At 29.0% G+C, this 18,639-nt stretch overlaps 2 protein-coding genes across 2 annotated transcripts; both read left to right on the top strand.

Moving 5' to 3' along the window:
* The first annotated feature begins 8,312 nt into the window (after positions 1 to 8,312).
* Positions 8,313 to 10,487, top strand: LOC115715591 (dof zinc finger protein DOF4.6). Its single transcript, XM_030644232.2, has 2 exons — positions 8,313 to 8,597; positions 9,091 to 10,487. Exons 1-2 carry the CDS (start codon positions 8,571 to 8,573, stop codon positions 10,195 to 10,197), a joined length of 1,134 nt encoding a protein of 377 aa, XP_030500092.2. The 5' UTR covers positions 8,313 to 8,570; the 3' UTR covers positions 10,198 to 10,487.
* Positions 10,488 to 15,652: 5,165 nt separating this feature from the next.
* On the top strand, positions 15,653 to 18,319 carry LOC115715584 (pentatricopeptide repeat-containing protein At2g13600). Its single transcript, XM_030644222.2, is given in 2 exon segments — positions 15,653 to 16,054; positions 16,056 to 18,319. Coding segments are annotated over 2 exon segments (2,541 nt in total). The 5' UTR covers positions 15,653 to 15,694; the 3' UTR covers positions 18,237 to 18,319.
* The last annotated feature ends 320 nt before the right edge of the window (positions 18,320 to 18,639 follow it).

Genomic DNA, 18,639 nt, shown 5'->3' with positions numbered 1-18,639 from the left:
TCGACCAGCAATAAGAAACTGACACGTGTATTAAAGTTGGAATATGAACCAATTCAAACTGCGCATTATAATAAATACACATTAAATAACTCGCCTCGAAAAATACAGTTAATATAAATATTCAAACTCCCCGCCATATAGGCAATAGCGAGACATGAATAATATACGCTCCCGAAAGCAGATGCCTTAGCGGAATTGGCATTTCACTTTGATCTCGATAAATTAAACTTGGTCCCAGTAGAGGTACTAGACGAGCAAGTATATGCAAGGAAAAGGAGCAAGAGATTGACATGATAGATGTGAGCCCTTATATACGCTCTCGAAAGCACTCTCACTTATGTTGACGTCGAGATCTTGCTCTAAGAAGAGTTGGTTAAGTTAGTTATTGCCTAACTAACTTAACAACCTAAATTCTTGCAGCCATCAACTTTAGGATCTTGATCCTAATCCTTCAAATATCGCTAACACTTATCATTTCAAACATAATGGTCAAATTGAGTTTTGAGAGAGAGAGAGAGAGAGAGAGAGAGAGAGAGAGAGAGAGAGAGAGAGAGAGAGAGAGAGAGAGAGAGAGAGAGAGAGAGAGAGGTACAAAGAAAAAAAAAGAGATTGAGTTTAGGTTTTGTATGAAGAAGATTCTTGGGTAAGAGTGTAAGAGTTGAAACACTTTAAGATAACTCATTAGAAAATCGATCTCGACTGTATTGTACATATTCCTGCTCAATCAATAAAGAGGATTTGGTAGTGTTCTAAAAATGGAGTAGAGTCATAGATCACATCGATCTATCGGACTTAAACCAGTATATATCTTGATGTTAATTTTATTGTTTTACTGCTTTAATTGATTCTTGTTGTTCATACTCTGTTCAGTTACTGTTTGTGATTTGTTAACATTGTTATTGTTAATCGTTTGATCGTTTAAAGTTTAGTTGATTGGATTCTATACCACTAGTTGTAATTTTTCCACAATATCAAATAATTGTTCAATTAAGATTTGTTTTATTTGTGTTAATATCATTTTAAATTTTTATTCTAAATTAAGTCTCTTAGGCAAGTCAGATTCTCTCTCTATATATTCATTATTCAACCATGAAATCAAAATACAAAGGGATGAGCAAAAAATCTAAGAAATCGACCAAACTGAGTATACCGACTGTCAAAAAATTGAAAAAACCATGCCTTCAGTTAAAATCGCCTGAACATGGTCAGTTTTAGTGTCAATGGCAAACCGACCGATTAAACCGAAAACCGACTGAACATATATATATAGTATATATTATTTTCCTACATATTTAATATAAAAATTTTATTAAACTAATTTTACTTATATCTTTCTTATTTAACGTCGTAATTATTTACTGCTTTATTTTATTATAATTGTATACATTTACGTATTATATACACACATTTATAAAATAATACGAGTTTTTTAATATAACTCATTAGCATATTAGTAGCACAAATAATTTGAACAAATTTAAAAAAAATTATTTTACATTATTTATTTAATTAAAAAAATTTATTATTAAATTATATGATATTTGATATAATACTCTAATTTTTTTAATAATTATAGAAAATTTAAAAACTTATTTTTTGAAAAAAAATCTAAAAACCAAATTTAAATTTTTTTAAAAAAAAAAGTTCGAAGAAACCAATCGTTACTCATTCCTATATTATATAGCTATTAATATAGTTAAAAAATAAATTTTATATAATTTAATGCATTAATTTTTATAAAAATATAGAGTAATTTGCGGCATAAATACTTAAGTTTTATGCCGAGTAGCAGATAAATACTTAAGTCCTACTTTTGGCAGTAAAAATACCTTCCGTCACTACTCTGGAACTTCCGTAGGTACCTGGCCGTTAATTGCTACGTCAGTACTTACGTGGCAGTTCCTTATAGGTCCATATCTTTTAATTTTATTTATTATTTAAAAAAATCATTAAAATCTAAAATTTACTTAAAATTATTTAAAAAAAATAAAAAATATATATTAAAATAACTTGATTAAAAAAAGAAAACCCTAATCTCTCTTTATCTTCCCCAACACTATTCTCCCTTTTCTTCATCAGACACCCTCTCTTCCTTTCTCCTTCTTCTCAGCAAGCTGCAACCTTTCTCCATCCTCGTTCTCCATCCTCGGCTGCAACCTTTCTCCATCCTCGGCCTTACTTCTCTCGGCGCCGACAGTCCCGCGTCTCTCTCTCGTCGGTTTCAATGGTGGACCACCAAGCTATTTCTTTGCTCCACGGTTGTGTAGCTGGTTCAAAAATGCAAGCCTCATAGCTCAAGTTCCCTCTACTCAGTTTCTCCCTCTCTTGTCTCCTCACCACATTCAATGGCAAAATCGCTATCCCTAAGCTCCTCTTGCCCTTCGAAGATGAGATCTACAACGAGGTCAGATCTGAATGGGGTTGTTTAAAATAAAGGTTTGCATGAGAAAGAGAAGATTATAGAGGTTTAGGGTGATTATTTTTTTTTCCTTTGGCTATTTTCTTCTGTAAATAGAATATTGAACTTATCTTATGATGAAATGTTTCTATGTATTTGTGTATAAATCTGAGATTTAGTTGTGAAAGATTAGTTTGAATATGAGATTTATTGGTTGTTTGTAATTTTTGGGTTTGTTTAGATTTGAGATTTTGTTTGTTTATAAAATTTGTTTCTTGGATTCTTGAAAATGGAGGATGAATAGGGAAAAAAAGATTGATCCGATAGAGATAGGGCAAATCTTTTTTGGGTTGCCTTTTTTTATTCTTCTCTGCGTTTAAAGAAGGTATTTGTGGTTCTGGTGTGGTATTTTTTTTTTCTTCAAATTTGATTTGATGATGAAGATAAGAAATTAGAGTAAAAATTTTTAGTTAGATAATTAGTTGTAGGGATTTAATTCCAGATATTTAATTTCAATTTCATTAAAATAAGTTTTAAATCTTTTGGGTTTGTTTAGGTTTAATAATTCAAAAAAATAATTAGTTTTTGATCTTAGTTTGTTAAAAATCTAACTTTAGTTTGTTTGTTTAACTGGGTTTGATTTTTCAGTTTGATTCATTTTTCAATATCAATTTAAAGAAAAATTAATGGGAAAGAAATAAAGGTTAAAAAATAAAAATTATATTATATTTAGTTTTTATTTATTTTTTATAATTTTTAAACATTTAAATAATAAATAAAAAAAATTAATGATGTGGATCAATGAACGAGTGACACGTGGACACTAATCTGGCACATAACGGAGAGGTACCTACGGAAGTTCCAGATAAGTGACGGAAGGTATTTTTACCGCCAAAAATAGGACTTAAGTATTTATCTGCTACTCGGCATAAAACTTAAGTATTTATGCCGCGAATATCTCTAAAATATAATACTAGATAATACTGAGAGTAAAAAAAAAAGTAAGAAAAAAGAAATTACAACGTGGATGGAAAAGAAATGTCCACGTATAGAAAACGACAAGAATATGACGTAGTTTGACCATAACCGTCTGTCAGATGAATCTGACGGCAGGCGGCACTTATACTCTCACAATCTTTCTCTTTTTAAATTTTAATTTTTTCTAAAATTTAATTAATTTCATAATAATAAAATAAAAATGTGTAATGTATCACCAATCCATTAGCGCACGCTCCCACACTCACACTCATCTTTTTTTTTTTTTTTTTTTTTCCACCTCCTTTGATGGATGGATGCTGCTCTACTGGGAGTGGGACCCACTTTCTCTCTCTTTACACTTTCCTAAATATTCTTCTTTCCTCTCACGTCACCGACACGTTTCGCTATCACACAAGCTTTGCTGACTGGGACTTTCTTCTGTCCCCTCATATTGTGCCACGTGGCATCTGTCATATAAGAATAAGACTAACGATGCAAAGCTTATATATATATGACTATGGAGTCCATGGGAGAGAAGAGATGGGACTATGTGGAACGATGCCATCATTCCTTCTCTCTTCTTACTCATCATTTCATTACAAGTACTTATAGATTCTATATAGTGTAGTTTAGGAAATGTATTTCGTGATGTATTATTAGATGAGGTAGTTATTTGATCTGAAGACTAGAATTGATCTAAGACTAATTACGGTTAAAAAATAGTAACGTAGCTTGGGACCCATTACCCATAAATAAATTCACACACATTATAACGTATCCTGAGATCCACTTACCGTACAACGAAATACATTCCGTGTTTTACATTTTTAAGCACAAAATCGACTGCATATATATATGTAAACACTTATGTTAGAAAAATTAATAATAAACCCAAGATCTATTTGTATATAAGATAGAACACAAATATAATAATTAAGTATGTGTACCTGATTGATCCATAACAATTATCTCTGTTTGATCCACAGCAGTTACTCCACTTTGATAGTGCAATACTATCAACTAAGTCTTCCTCCCTAGATCTCTAAATCAGAAGCAGTTTATTTATCTGATTATCAAAAGGTATACAATTGTGATGAGACAATATGTATTTATAGAGTTAGGGAGGGGACTTAGCTACAAAACCCTAGTTGGACTGGGCCTGCTCATCAAAGGCTTCAGTTAACTAGAAAATCCCACACTTCTGCTTCACCTAGACTTTACACACAGATGCTAAGCCCATTAACAATTGATCACCAACAACATGGGCTAACACAGCAAAGAACTATCCAATCAACCTAAGTTTTAATAAAACCAATAAAATTTAATGTAAGCCCAAATAAAAGTCTAACATTCTCCCACTTGGGCTACATTGATTTTAATACATATATATTATATATCAAAATAATTTTGTTTGAAAACGACTCATGGGTTGAACAACAGAAAAACATTTGTGGCCACTTTAAAAAATGATAGTTCTCTGATAGCATCTCAACATACCGGTCCAATTTAACCTTTGATAATGAACTATGACAGTCATATTGTTTTTAACTCAACAAAAGACATTCATAATCACAAATACCAAAGTATTAAATCGACATGGTCAATAAGTCTAGTAGTGTGGTAAGGAATTATGTTCAACATGTGATCAATTTAAAAATAACATAATATCCTTATCAGTCCTCAATTTCACTGATACTGCGATGCTTAATAAATAAGCCAGTGAAATTAAACATACACTACTTAATAAATAAGTAAGTGTCACTAAACTTGCTTAAAATATTAAGCCAACAAAATATCATTGTCTTTTAGTAAATATACTTAAAATACAATGATCACAACAAGATATGAACTACATACTTTCAATTCATTATTCTCGAGAATATAACAAAGCCTAACTGAAAGCATAAACATCCAATAATCAAAAAGGTATTGGCCCACAAAGTAGTTCATAACATCAACAAGTAAATTACATATAAATGTAATCTCAAAAGATAAAGCAAGAAACACTATATATGTAAACACTTATACATACATATATATATATGTAAACACTTATACATACATATACGCATACTTCCTCACATAGTATATATATCAATGCAATATAGTTGCTATTAGGCAGAGTGGGTTTAGCATCACTAAGAGGGACATATATCTATAGAAAGAAAGAGTTGAACACATTGATTGATGCTTAATAACGCATATATATATATATATACTAGGTGATTGTTACGTGTCAAGCCACGTAATGTTAGTTTTATTTAATATTTTAGTTTTTTATTTTAATTAATAATTAAAATAGTATAATTATTTAAACGATTTGTTTTATAAAAATAAAATATATGTCAGTATATTTAGTAAGTAAAACATAGTTGTGTTATAATAATGTATGTTATTAATAGTAAAATGTACATTAATCTTCTAATTGAAAAAATTTCTATTATCTCATTCATATCTAATAATAGCTACACAACTATATATTTATAGACTTTCACATTCTTTGCAAATTACTAATAAGCACCAATAATATTTTCATATTCTAATATTTTTCAACCTTCTCCTCTCGGTGGTAAAATTAAAAATAAAACTAAAAATAAGCACAAACAAATAAGGTAAATACTAATTACAGCCCATTTCATCTTTTTTTTTTTATTATTTTTTTAAGCCCAAGCCCAAAAATCTCTAAGCCAACACAATCAATCTTCTTTTATATTATCTTTTCTAGATATTTTATCTATATTTTTCTTTTTTAAAAAATAAATAAAAAAATTATTAATATTCTCCCAAGATAGGTTTGTTAGAGAGATATGTGGCTAAGATGATTTTTTTAATTTAAAAAGAGATTATTAATATTTAAAAGATTGTTTATTTAAAAGATTGTTTAATTTTTTGGGTTTAATTATTGGGTTTATTTTTTAACGGGAGATCAAACTTAATCGTTAAATTTAACAGAATATTCTTTTATTTTTAAATATATTCTGTTAAACCAAGAATGTTAAACCAAGAAATACCGTTAGATAGACACTTTTAATATATAAAGATATATATTAATATATAGATTATAGCTGTTGCAATGTAGCCTTAGATGATGAGTAAGCAAAATCTACACCGTAGGCACCTGAAAATATTATGTACAAATTATAATGTGTACATAAAGTTAGCTATACTTAATGATTAATACATAATAAACACATTTTTGATATGTACATTCATATGAAAATTTTTATTAGCAAATTAAATAACTTTAATAAAAAATTTATACCCTCCAACTATTATATATTGTAAATTACACTTATGTGTGATCTTATTGGAAATATCTATAATTAATAAGAATATATAATTTAATAATAATTTGAGTGTACAAAGTGTTAGTAATCATTGTAAATTAACATATTCATTTTCTCAATTCTCTGATCTTAATTATGTTGTAATAAAAGTAGTGGGAGAAAATTAATATTGGACTTTTAAGTAAAATTGGTAAGAAAAGGGAATGCGTGCAGTACTGTGGTGAAACTCTTTTACTATAAAGGATTGTTACATATTAAGGTTCAGAGCACAACTCACAAACTATATATATGTTCACTAGTACTACTACTGCTGAGATATGAAAAAGATTATGTACATATACAATATATAGTCAAACCTCAACTATATATATATATTCCCTCTTCTCTCTCTCTCTCTCTTATTCCATCTTCTTCTTACTTTTTTATAATAACCCTAAAACCGACCTAGATCCTGATAGTAAAGTGATTAAAGTGATAAATAATCAGAAAAAAAAAAGGGAAACACACACTAAAGTTATAAAGATATTGATAGAATGAGAAAAAGGGAAAAAGGTAATCAAAAGTAAAAAAAGAAAGAAAAAAAAACACTCTCTTTCTCTTTGTTATCAGAAAAAGAGAGTGAAAGAGCCGCTATAAAGTGAGAACAGTAGTACTATTAAAAAACGCATAATATAGACACACCAGAAGAATATTATTTAAGATTGACTAATGTCAAAAATTAATATATATAAATTTACATTTATTAATAAATAAATAAATAGGGTAATACTATTTTTATAGTAGTAGTCGTTGTACTCACAGTATAATTTATGTAAAGTTTTGAAAAATATCAAATAGTTTAGTTTGTTTAGCTGTGTTTTCAGTTTTCAATTTTTAAAATTGTGTTTTTAAAAGTGATAATAGAAAACAGTTTTTGTCATTTTAAAATTTTAATGGTGTTTGTCACAAATTTTTTAAAATTGTTTTTAGATTTTAATTTACGAAAAAAATCAATATTTTAGCACCATACCATGACATTAACCCATCCGGGTCTAGGTTCGGGTATGGTTTCGGGTCTAGGATCCAAGTATGTGAGCAAAATATAAAATATAATATGTTAGACAAAAAAAATTCTTTTTGAAAATTAAAAACAACATTTTGATGTTTTCTGTTTTCTAGTTTTTTAAAACTCAATTTTTAAAAAACAGTTTTTAAAAATTTTTACCAAACGACTCCTGATAGTTTTTAAAAACTGTTTTCAGTTTTAAAAAATAGAAAACAATTTTTAAACTGTAAAGCCAAACAGCCTTACAGTGTCGAAAAATAAATTTGAAAATTTTTAAATACACGTGGTAAATTAGAATATTAAGATTTCTATTTTTAGTACTGTAAATTATTTAGAATTTTTTAAAAATTTATAGGAATAATATTATAATTATAATTAATACCGAGCGCTATGAAAAAATATTCCAACATGTAATTTCGAGTGTGAAAATTAATCAAGAAGTCATAAGAAATTTTTGATACTTAATATAAAATTTAATATTAAGTCCCATTTATTTTATTTTAATAAAAATTATAAAAAATTAGTGACTAATTATAAGTGGCAACTTCATAGTAATACATACCTACCATTATACTCTTTGTAATTATTAATTAACACTCTCAGAATTAAATTAATTGAATAAATTGTATGTGGCTGTAGAGACTAGTCTCTCTCTCTCTCTCTGTCTGTCATAGTTGGCCAACACATGGAACCACCCCATATCCCATCTCTTCTCTAAAGCTAAGTGTTCTTCCAGCTAGCTTTTTATAAGACCATATCACATACATATTCAAAAAGTGGGTACTGGTTTTCCTTTCTTTCTTTCTCCATATAAACTTTTTTGTTTTTCTCATACATATCCTCTTCTTCTCTCTCTCTCTCCATGGACACAGCTCACTGGCCTCCTCAGGTAATTAAACTAAAGGAGCTTTAAATTTTCCTATTAGTTGCATCAAATATCATCTTCTCTATTTTAATTTATAAAAAAAAAAAACCAAATAAAGTTAGTTTTCTCTTTTTAAAATTTTCTTGTTTGGTTTTTAGCTTCAAAAGGTTTCCACTTTATTTTTTTCTCATCACAAAAAGATATAGATGATGTTATTGTTGCTCAACCCTCCACTAATTCTACTATCTGAATTTTTTGTTTGTTATTGTTGTTTATATTGTCTTTCAAACAAAAAAGATATATAGATCTTTCTTCTTCAAAGTATATATAGTTTGAAAGTTAAAAGTACTATATATCACTTTTTCTTTTATTTTTTTAACCAAATCACACACACCCAGAAAAAGGAGTTGAGTAATTAGTTGTTGTTTTTCTATATAAATTCTTATGATGATAATGATTATTATTATTAATATAAAGTCATGACTTTTTTCGTTTTTTATTTTATATAATTTTTCAGGGTATTGGAGTGGTTAATAATAATAATAATAATAATAATAATAAACCCAGAATGGAATTAGGTTCAAACAACAACAACAGCTCGAATGATATTATTATTAAGAGTAGTAGTAATAATAATATGTTAGGATCATCAGATCAGAGAAGAAATATTACAAGGCCACAAAAAGATCAAGCTGTGAATTGTCCAAGGTGCAATTCAACCAACACAAAATTCTGTTACTACAACAATTACAGCTTAACTCAACCAAGATACTTTTGCAAAACTTGTAGAAGGTATTGGACTGAAGGTGGTTCTTTGAGAAATGTTCCAGTGGGTGGAGGTTCACGCAAGAACAAAAGATCCTCATCATCATCATCACCATCACCATTAACAACATCATCACCACCTTCTTCTTCTTCTTCTTTACAAACAAAAAAACTTCATCATCATCATGATTTATTACCATTACCATTTACTTTCCCTAATATAATTACTCATCAACAACAACAACAACAACAACAAAACCCCAAAAATAACCAAGGTCAAGATCTTAACCTCACTTTCCCACCTCAACCGTCCGATCATCATTATCATCATCATCATCATGATATAAACACGCTCTCAAGATTTGTCCACGTGGATCAAAACCCTAATATTGACACAACAACGACGACGACAACAACAACAACAACAACGAGTTCATCAGTACAACAACAACTCTCGGCTATGGAGCTTTTGAAGACTGGTATGGCTTCAAGAGGATTAATGAGCTCCTTCATGGCCATGCCACCGGCTAATAATTCTGATCATAATCATAATAATGGGTTTTCTTTGGGAGGTGAGTTCAAACCTAATAATAATAATAATAATAATAATTCTTCATCTCTTGGCTTTGATCTGGATCACGGGTACGGGCAAGAACATCATCAAACCGGGTTCGGGTCGGGTCAAGATCATATCAATGGTGCTAGGCTTCTGTTTCCAAACAATCATCAGAATCATCAAGATATGAAGCAAGTTTCAACAACTACAAGTGGTAGAGGAGAAAGAGATAATAATCAAGATCATAGTAATAATAATTCAAATGGATATTGGAATGGAATGTTAGGTGGTGGATCTTGGTGAAAACGACAACGTTTTGATGGTAACTAAATATTATTGCTTTGAATCTTCTCTCCTTCTAGCTCTTGAAAAAAGAAAAAAACTAACAACTTAGGATACATTATGGGTTCTTTGTACTTTTGTTTTTAATATTTTGTATTTGTTTTTTTTTTAGTGAATTAATGTGTATGTTTTTGAAGCTTTATTTTTAGGTTAGCTTCAAGGGTATATATGTGTGAGTGTGTGTGGTACTTTCTCAAATTTTATGATGATGATGATATATAGTTTTTAATTTATTTATTTATTTGGTTTGATATTAATAATTTTTGACTTAATTACTGGGATCTGTGAATGGAAATTATAGAGATTGTTATTTTCGTAATTATATAGATGTTATTTATTTATTTGATTTGGAAAAATGAAATGATGAATGATGGGTTTGAATGCTTTTAGAACAAAAGTTTGCTCTTTCTTTTTTTGCTTTCTTTTTGAGTTGCATACAGGTCAGAAGTGTCGGGTCTTTTCAGCACCGTTTTGGTCTTTCAGATTCTTCCACCCCATTAAAGCAACCTTTCATCAAATCACCAAAAACAAATACCTTATAGCATGTGTAAACAAAACAACACACTAGGTATGACACATTCATTCTTAATTCTATTTAAATTAAAATCATTATTATTGAGTATTAGTAGTGTCTAACACTTTGTAGATATATTATTTTGTGATTAACTAGTGGTATTCTTTAAAAATTATTACATTAAATTATATATGGAATTTGATAGTTAGTTAGGTCGATAGGGATATTGATATGCAGGAATGTGCTCTAACTAGTATCTTTTAGCAATACTTTTCTTAAATTAATTACACACTACAATTATATATTCTTCCCCCTCTTCTGTTTTTTCTTCTTCACCTCACTTTTTCTAATTTAAGTTTCCCAAACACCAAAATGAAAAAAGAGATAAGGCTAGAAGATATCATATTTCATGATAATTAAGTATAGGGTGCTTTTATGGTGTACCTTCAATTTTCTTTATATAATAGTGTGCATTCTCTAAAGTTTTGAATAAAAATAATTATGGATATGCAATAGATTGGATTGTTTAAGATTTATTTTACGCTGAATAAATTATTTTGAAATTTTTAAAAATTTAGATGATATCTTACATATTTACAATATTCATTGTCATATAATGAAATAAATTAACTCTAAATATGAAAACACTGAAGAAGTGCATCCATATATTTATTTTCATCATAGGTTGCCCCATATATATAGAACAAATATAGTATAATGTATAGTGAGTTGTTGCCAAAATGTATTTGATTTTTTATATATTTGATAACACTTACTACACCGTATAATCAACTATATATATATTATCAAATTTCTTTCACTAATTAAATTAGTACTTTTGGTTATCTCAATTATTCAATAGTTTACAAAATAAGTTGTATGCAGCAATGCATAATCATATATTTGTGATGCCATACATTAATTTTAAATTTCTTTTTCTTAGTTTGGCTATAAATATATCTAGAGTTAATATATATAATTACACCCATTAATATATATATATAGTAGACTAGACAACCTACAAAAAATTGTTCTGCCGACGAAAATAGTGAGATCCTATTACAAAATATGGTTCCATCTTATTCAATAATTACCATCTCCATAATCAGATGAGCTCCATTATATTCTCTTCTTATTTCATAATATTTAAAAATGAAATTCAAAATAATTAAAAAAAAAATACACTCTAGCTTAGCTACTACACTTGAGTGGCATTCCTTTATTTTCTTTTTTGTCTTTGAAATGGGACCCATGCAAACATTCTCCTCGATAACCATGCTCTACACTATATATACATTAATAATAATAATAATAATAATAATGAGAAAATATTCTAGCTCCACTCTCCCAAAATATTACACTCCTAACATTTTTTATTATATTGTTTTCTTGTACGACAATATCTTAGAAACCTAGATTATCTCTTTAATTAATTATATCTTTCTTTGTCTATTAATGTTTTTTTGTGAAAATAAAAAATATATATTAATTTGTCTAATTAGTTGTTTAGCACTAGCTAGGGTTCTTCTTCTTCTTCATCTCTTTCTTTCAACATAGTAATAGGATGAGTTCATTGATTTAGCCCATATCTACTAACACATCCTTTGATTGATCTCTCTTCATTTTTTGTCTTTTTTTCCTTTGCTCATATACAAATTTTCAATGATTCAATACATATATATATAATTTTTTTTATAATGTCAAAATTGTCAATGATGTGAATTATGACGCTGAAAAATTGGAACTTTAATTTTATACATATATATAATAATGGTAGTGGGTATTGTGGGTTATTAAATAATTCTTTGGGATGCGTGGAATTGATCAAAGGCAAAATATATGCATTGTCAAAATTTACCTCATTGTTATGAAAGCACCATATATAGCAATTATATATATATTTACATAGAGATAGTAGCTAGCTAGTATATAATATATATAGCTTGCTTTGATATATATACACGTACATATGTACACTTATTTCCCCAAGATTTCTTACAATTATATACTACCAATCATAACACTCATTAAAAAAAAATCATAACATTCATTATGCATTCATTAATTAGAATATTTTATCTATTTTATTTTTATATATATTTATAGAGTTTAGGGGACTAGGCTATAGCTAATTCAAAGTGCAAAGGAAAAAGAAAATCGATAATTAAAAAAATTGTTAGAAGAAATAAGTTGTATTAATATTTGAAATAAATAGGGTATTTCGCCCAAAAATTTGATCACTAATAGGATTGTACCTTTTGAATTACTGTTGGGAATGTTAATTTATGAGATTTATGTTAGATTTCCTTTAAGTTCTGAGTAATTAGTAATTTTACTCCAACAATTATGATTATAAGGAACGAAGGTAGAAAGTATATATGAGAGAGGCCAAAATGCAAAAAATAAAATAAAATTTGAGGGGGCATTAATAAATTTTTTATTACAATTTTCTAATTAAAAAAATTGAAAATAAAAAATATTTGTGACCCGTGCATATATTTTAGGTACCCCTCGAACGTTAATTGATAAATAAAATATGATATAGTGGTTATAGTTTCGATATGAAATTATTAATTATTACATTTAAAGTTGAATGGCAATATTTAATATCAATAATAGTTGAAGGGAGCATAATTTTTTTGCCCAAAAATTAGAGATAAAATATCTATTTATTCTTAATATTTTATGTAATTTAATTTTGAGTTTCACATATTAATTTTAATTTAATAATTATTAGAATTATTTTTGTGATAATTTACATTATAAAATAATTATTGTAAAAGTTTATAAATAATTAATAAGAGAAGAACATTTAATTTAACATCGGTAATAGTTGAAGGAAGCATATTTTTTTGGCCAAAAACTAGAGACAAAATATCTATTCAAACTTAATATTTTATGTAATTTAATTTTGAGTTTCATATTTTAATTTAGTAATTAATTATTAGAATTATTGTTTGTGATGATTTACATTATAAAATAATTATTGTAAGTTTAGAAATAATTAATAAGAGAAGAACATTAAATCATGATGTGGCATTGGAATACTCTTAGTGATATCATTATTATTCTATATATATAGAATAGGGATAATATAGCTATATCCTATATGTATATGTAGGGTTTTGCATTATTAATCGACATGCATGGAAAAATAAATATATATTCAATAATTTAACATGAATATATATATATACACAGTAGAACCTCTATTTAAGAATACTCTATTCAAGAATAACCTCTAATTTGTTATAAAAAAATCAAGTTCCAATTTGGGCCAGTTATAAATAAGAATAACCTCTAAATTGTAATTAGTTATATATTTTTTAAGTCCCGTATTACCAAAATATACCTCTATATAAGAATAATTACATCTTAATAAAATATATATATGTATTTTGTAAATTTATTTATGTAAAATTAATAATTTTATTTTAAATTATAATACATGTATGAATATTATATTTACTCTAAAATATTTTTATTATTGTATAGTATTAATGATTATTTATTGTTATTATTGTTACATTGATATTTTTGGTTTTTTAATTTTTTTTTCTAGTATAACTCTATTTAGTTATAATCTCTCAATTAGAATATAATTTACTTGGTCCCAAGTGTATTCTTGGATAGAGAGTCTACTGTATATGAATTTCAGAAGAAAAAAAAAACATGAAAATATCTCTATAGTGCATATCTTATCCTATACATACCTAGCTAAGTAGATAACATACTAATATATTCTCAATTTTTTAACTAAAATAGTTAAAAAAAATTAAAATAAAAAGTTATATTTATTGTTATTAATCTCCAATTATTTTCCCTAATTTACTTAATATTTGATTATTTAAAATTTTCAAGTATAAATTAATTTTATAAAATAATAAAAAAATAATAGTGTTTTTGATTAAAATACTATTAATAAAGTTTAACAAAAAAAAAATAAGGAGGTCCTTACAATATATAGGGAGCTTCTTCATTTTTTATTATAGAGCTATTTTTTCTATGGTTGAAGTTTATTTTTTCAAATCTCGCTCCTTATTTTAGCTAAGGAGTGTATTTTGAGAGCTTCTTATAATAGTGTTTAGTCTGTTTTTATTTCATGTCAAGTCGTGTTGATCCGTTTTTAATCTACGTCCGACCCTAACTTGTAAAATTTATGTTCCAGTTTTGCCATCCATTATCAATAGCTTCGATTAGAATCAAATTTTAAATACAATTAGAATAACTCGATAACCAAATTTAACTAACAAATGTTGTAATAACATATTTAGCGAAGTGTAAACTCAAACTCAAACCAGATATTCTCAAACCCAAAGATGCGACATTGATTGACAATATTCCTCAAAGTCAAAGCCTTGGCAACCTTGGCGACATTTTCTTTTAGAAAAGCAAGGTGACATTGATAAGTAACTTTGCCTCTGTACATATATATTATTTCTTATTAAGATATTAGCGGCAAAACTACATGAATTATATAATTTGTTACACTTAACTATATATATTATTTTTTTACCGAAATTTTTTCCAAACTCCCATTCTATTTGGGAAATTTATAAAAATACTGGAATTTGAGTTAATTTTTACAAAAATACTATCACACAAATTTTTTTTTCAAAAATACTGTGTTTTTATAAAATATAAGTAGAACACAAAACAGAACAACTAAAAACAACAGTGGAACAACTAAAAAATAACAGTAGAATAACAGTGAAAACTTAACACAGTACACAGTATTTTTGAGAAAAAAATACAGTATTTTTGAGAAAAGTTCCGCTTTATAAAAGTAAAAAAAAAATAAAAATTTCAAGTATGTAGTGTAAGTATTCCTTCTATTTTGCTATTTACTATTCCATCTAAAACTTTTTTCTTAAAAAGTTTTATATAAATAAGGGTGATTTTGGGAAGTAAAATTGTGCTCCAGCTTGAACATGGTCGGCTCCAATGTCTGCTCACCCATTGGAACTACTCAGTACTCACTCACCACCACCACCATCATTTCCAAGATATGGTTCCACTACTACTACTCACTCTCACAACCTCACTACCCTCTCCTTTCCAAGACCTGACCAACCCATCTCCATTTCCTACTCATTTGACCAACCACTCAATTCCACTTCTTATGCTTCTCTTCTTGACTCCTGTAAATGCCCATATTTGGGGAAGCAGATTCATTCTCACTCTGTCAAAAATGGGTTTTTGGGGCATGAGTTTGTGGAAACTAAGCTTCTCCAGATGTATGGGAGATGCGGTTGTTTGGAGCAAGCATACGTGTTGTTCGATAAAATGCCCCAAAGAAACTTGTAATGCTTGGACAGCCCTTTTGGGCGTAAATGTTGATCTGGGGTTCTTCAGAGAAGCTCTTTCACTCCTTTTAGAATTTCAATTTGAGGATATGGGGTTGGATTTTTTTGTGTTTCCAGTTTTGTTTAAGATTAGTATTGGTCTTGGGGCACTGGAATTAGGTAAACAACTCCATGGGATTGTAATGAAATCTCAGTTTGTTGATAACATTTATGTTGGTAATGCTTTGATCGATATGTATGGAAAGTGTGGAAGCTTAGATGATGCCAAGAAAGTTTTAGCAACAATGCCAGAAAAGGATTGTGTTTCATGGAATTCTGTTGTTACTGCTTGTGCTGCCAATGGTATGGTGTTTGAGGCTTTGGAGTTTTTGAATAGAATGGCTTCGGATAAGTTAACGCCTAATCTTGTTTCGTGGAGCGCGGTTCTTGGAGGCTTTTCTCGGAATGGTTATGATGATGAAGTCATAGAGTTGTTGTTTAGAATGCAAGCAGTAGGATTTGAGCCAAATGCAAGAACATTGGCCAGTGTCCTTCCAGCCTGCGCAAGACTACAACGGCTAAGTCTTGGCAGAGAAATCCATGGCTATATTACTAGGCATGGATTTATGTCAAACCCTTTTCTTGTTAATGGATTGGTTGATATGTATAGAAAGTGTGGTGATATGAGAAGCGCTATGGAGATGTTTTTGAACTTCTCAATGAAGAGTAGTGTCTCTTTTAATACAATGATTTCCGGGTATTGTGAGAATGGTGATATCTCAAATGCCAGGGAATTATTTGATAATATGGAATTGATGGGTGTTGAGAAGGATGTAACTTCCTGGAACTCTATAATTTCAGGGTATGTCAGTAACTCCTTGTTTGATGAAGCATTGTGTCTATTTCGAGAATCGCTTGGGGAAGGGATAGAACCTGATTCTTTTACACTAGGCAGTGTTCTTACAGCTTGTGCTGATATGAAATCTTTGAGACAAGGGAAAGAGATACATTCTCATGCCCTTATTAGGGGTTTGCAATCAAACACTTTTGTGGGTGGTGCCCTTATAGAAATGTATTGTAGATGCCATGAACTACTGGCTGCACATAGGTGTTTTGATGAAGTTAGGGAAAGGGATATCACTACTTGGAACACTTTGATATCGGGCTATTCTCGCTGCAATCAAATAGAAAAAATCCCAATATTTCTTCAAAGGATGAAGGAAGATGGCTTTAAGCCAAATTTATACACTTGGAATGGTATAATTGTTGGCCATGTTGAAAATAATCATCTTGATTTAGCCATGGAATTGTTCTCTGAAATGCAGGCTTCAAATTTGAAGCCTGACAAATACACCGTCGGTATTGTTTTATCAGCTTGTTCGAGGCTGGCTACTATAAAGCGCGGTAAGCAAGTTCACGCAAATTCTATCAGATGTGGGAATGATTCTGATGTTTACATAGGAGCAGCACTTGTAGACATGTATGCAAAATGTGGAAGCTTAAAGTATGCATTTTTGGCTTATAACAGGATCTCAAATCCTAATTTGGTATCCCACAATGCCATGCTTACTGCTTATGCAATGCATGGTTATGGCGAGAAAGGAATCGCCTTATTTCGCAGAGTGTTAGAAGATGGATTTAGACCAGACTCTGTGACATTCCTATCGGTTCTTTCTTCATGTGTCCATGTTGGATCAGTTGAGTTGGGCTATGAGTTCTTCGATTTGATGAGCTCTTTCAATGTTAAACCGACGCTTAAACACTATACATGTATTGTCGATCTTCTAAGTCGAGCATGTAAACTTAATGAAGCTTATGAATTTACTCAAAGACTGCCAATGGAGCCTGATTCGGTTTTGTGGGGTGCTTTGCTTGGAGGCTGTGTTCTGTGTGGTAATGTTGAGTTGGGAAAAGTTGCAGCACAGAAGCTAATAGAGTTGGAACCAGATAATACCGGAAACTATGTTGTGTTAGCTAACTTATATGCCTATGCAGGAAGGTGGTATGATCTAGCTAAAATGAGAGAGTTAATGAAGGATAGAGGAATGCAAAAGAGCCCTGGATGTAGTTGGATTGAAGATAGAGATGAAACTCATGTTTTTCTTGCTAGTGATAAATCTCACAATAGAGCAAGAGAGATATATGATACTTTAGAAATTTTGCATTTGCACATGAAAGTGGATTTTACAACTAGTTTGTGAGTACTTCAAACATAATATTGTGTTATGGTATATACTTACATTGATTACAAATCAATTATTGCCTCAATATCAGGCAGTTTAAATGAATGCTTAAAAATAGGACTAAGAAGAAAGAAAACAAAGAATATTTGTGAAATTATCACTGCAACATAACAATCTAACTTGATTCTATTATAAACTTTGCCCATGACATGCTTTAAAATCTTGATCAAATATGACAAAGGGCTTGTTTGATATGCCTTTAGAAGAGTTTTTGAAGTCTCAAAGTTACTTTGAGGTTTGTTTGGATAAAACATGAAAAAAGCTTCTTTAATTTAAAAGAAAAATCTAGAGAAACATTGACTTGGAATCTATTTTGTTAGTTTAATGAATCCTTCTTAATACTTGTTTTACCTTTCTTTAT

Source organism: Cannabis sativa, chromosome 5, assembly GCF_029168945.1.
Source record: "Cannabis sativa cultivar Pink pepper isolate KNU-18-1 chromosome 5, ASM2916894v1, whole genome shotgun sequence".
Classification (NCBI taxonomy): Eukaryota; Viridiplantae; Streptophyta; class Magnoliopsida; order Rosales; family Cannabaceae; genus Cannabis; species Cannabis sativa.
Note: the sequence above shows the minus strand (reverse complement) of the source record. Positions and strands in the feature narration are given on the sequence as shown.

Excerpts from the sequence above, each read along its gene's own strand:
- LOC115715591 (XM_030644232.2), top strand. The coding sequence starts at position 8,571 with ATGGACACAGCTCACTGGCCTCCTCAG. Across the intron at positions 8,598-9,090 it reads CAGCTCACTGGCCTCCTCAG|GGTATTGGAGTGGTTAATAA; the intron begins GTAATTAAACTA and ends ATAATTTTTCAG.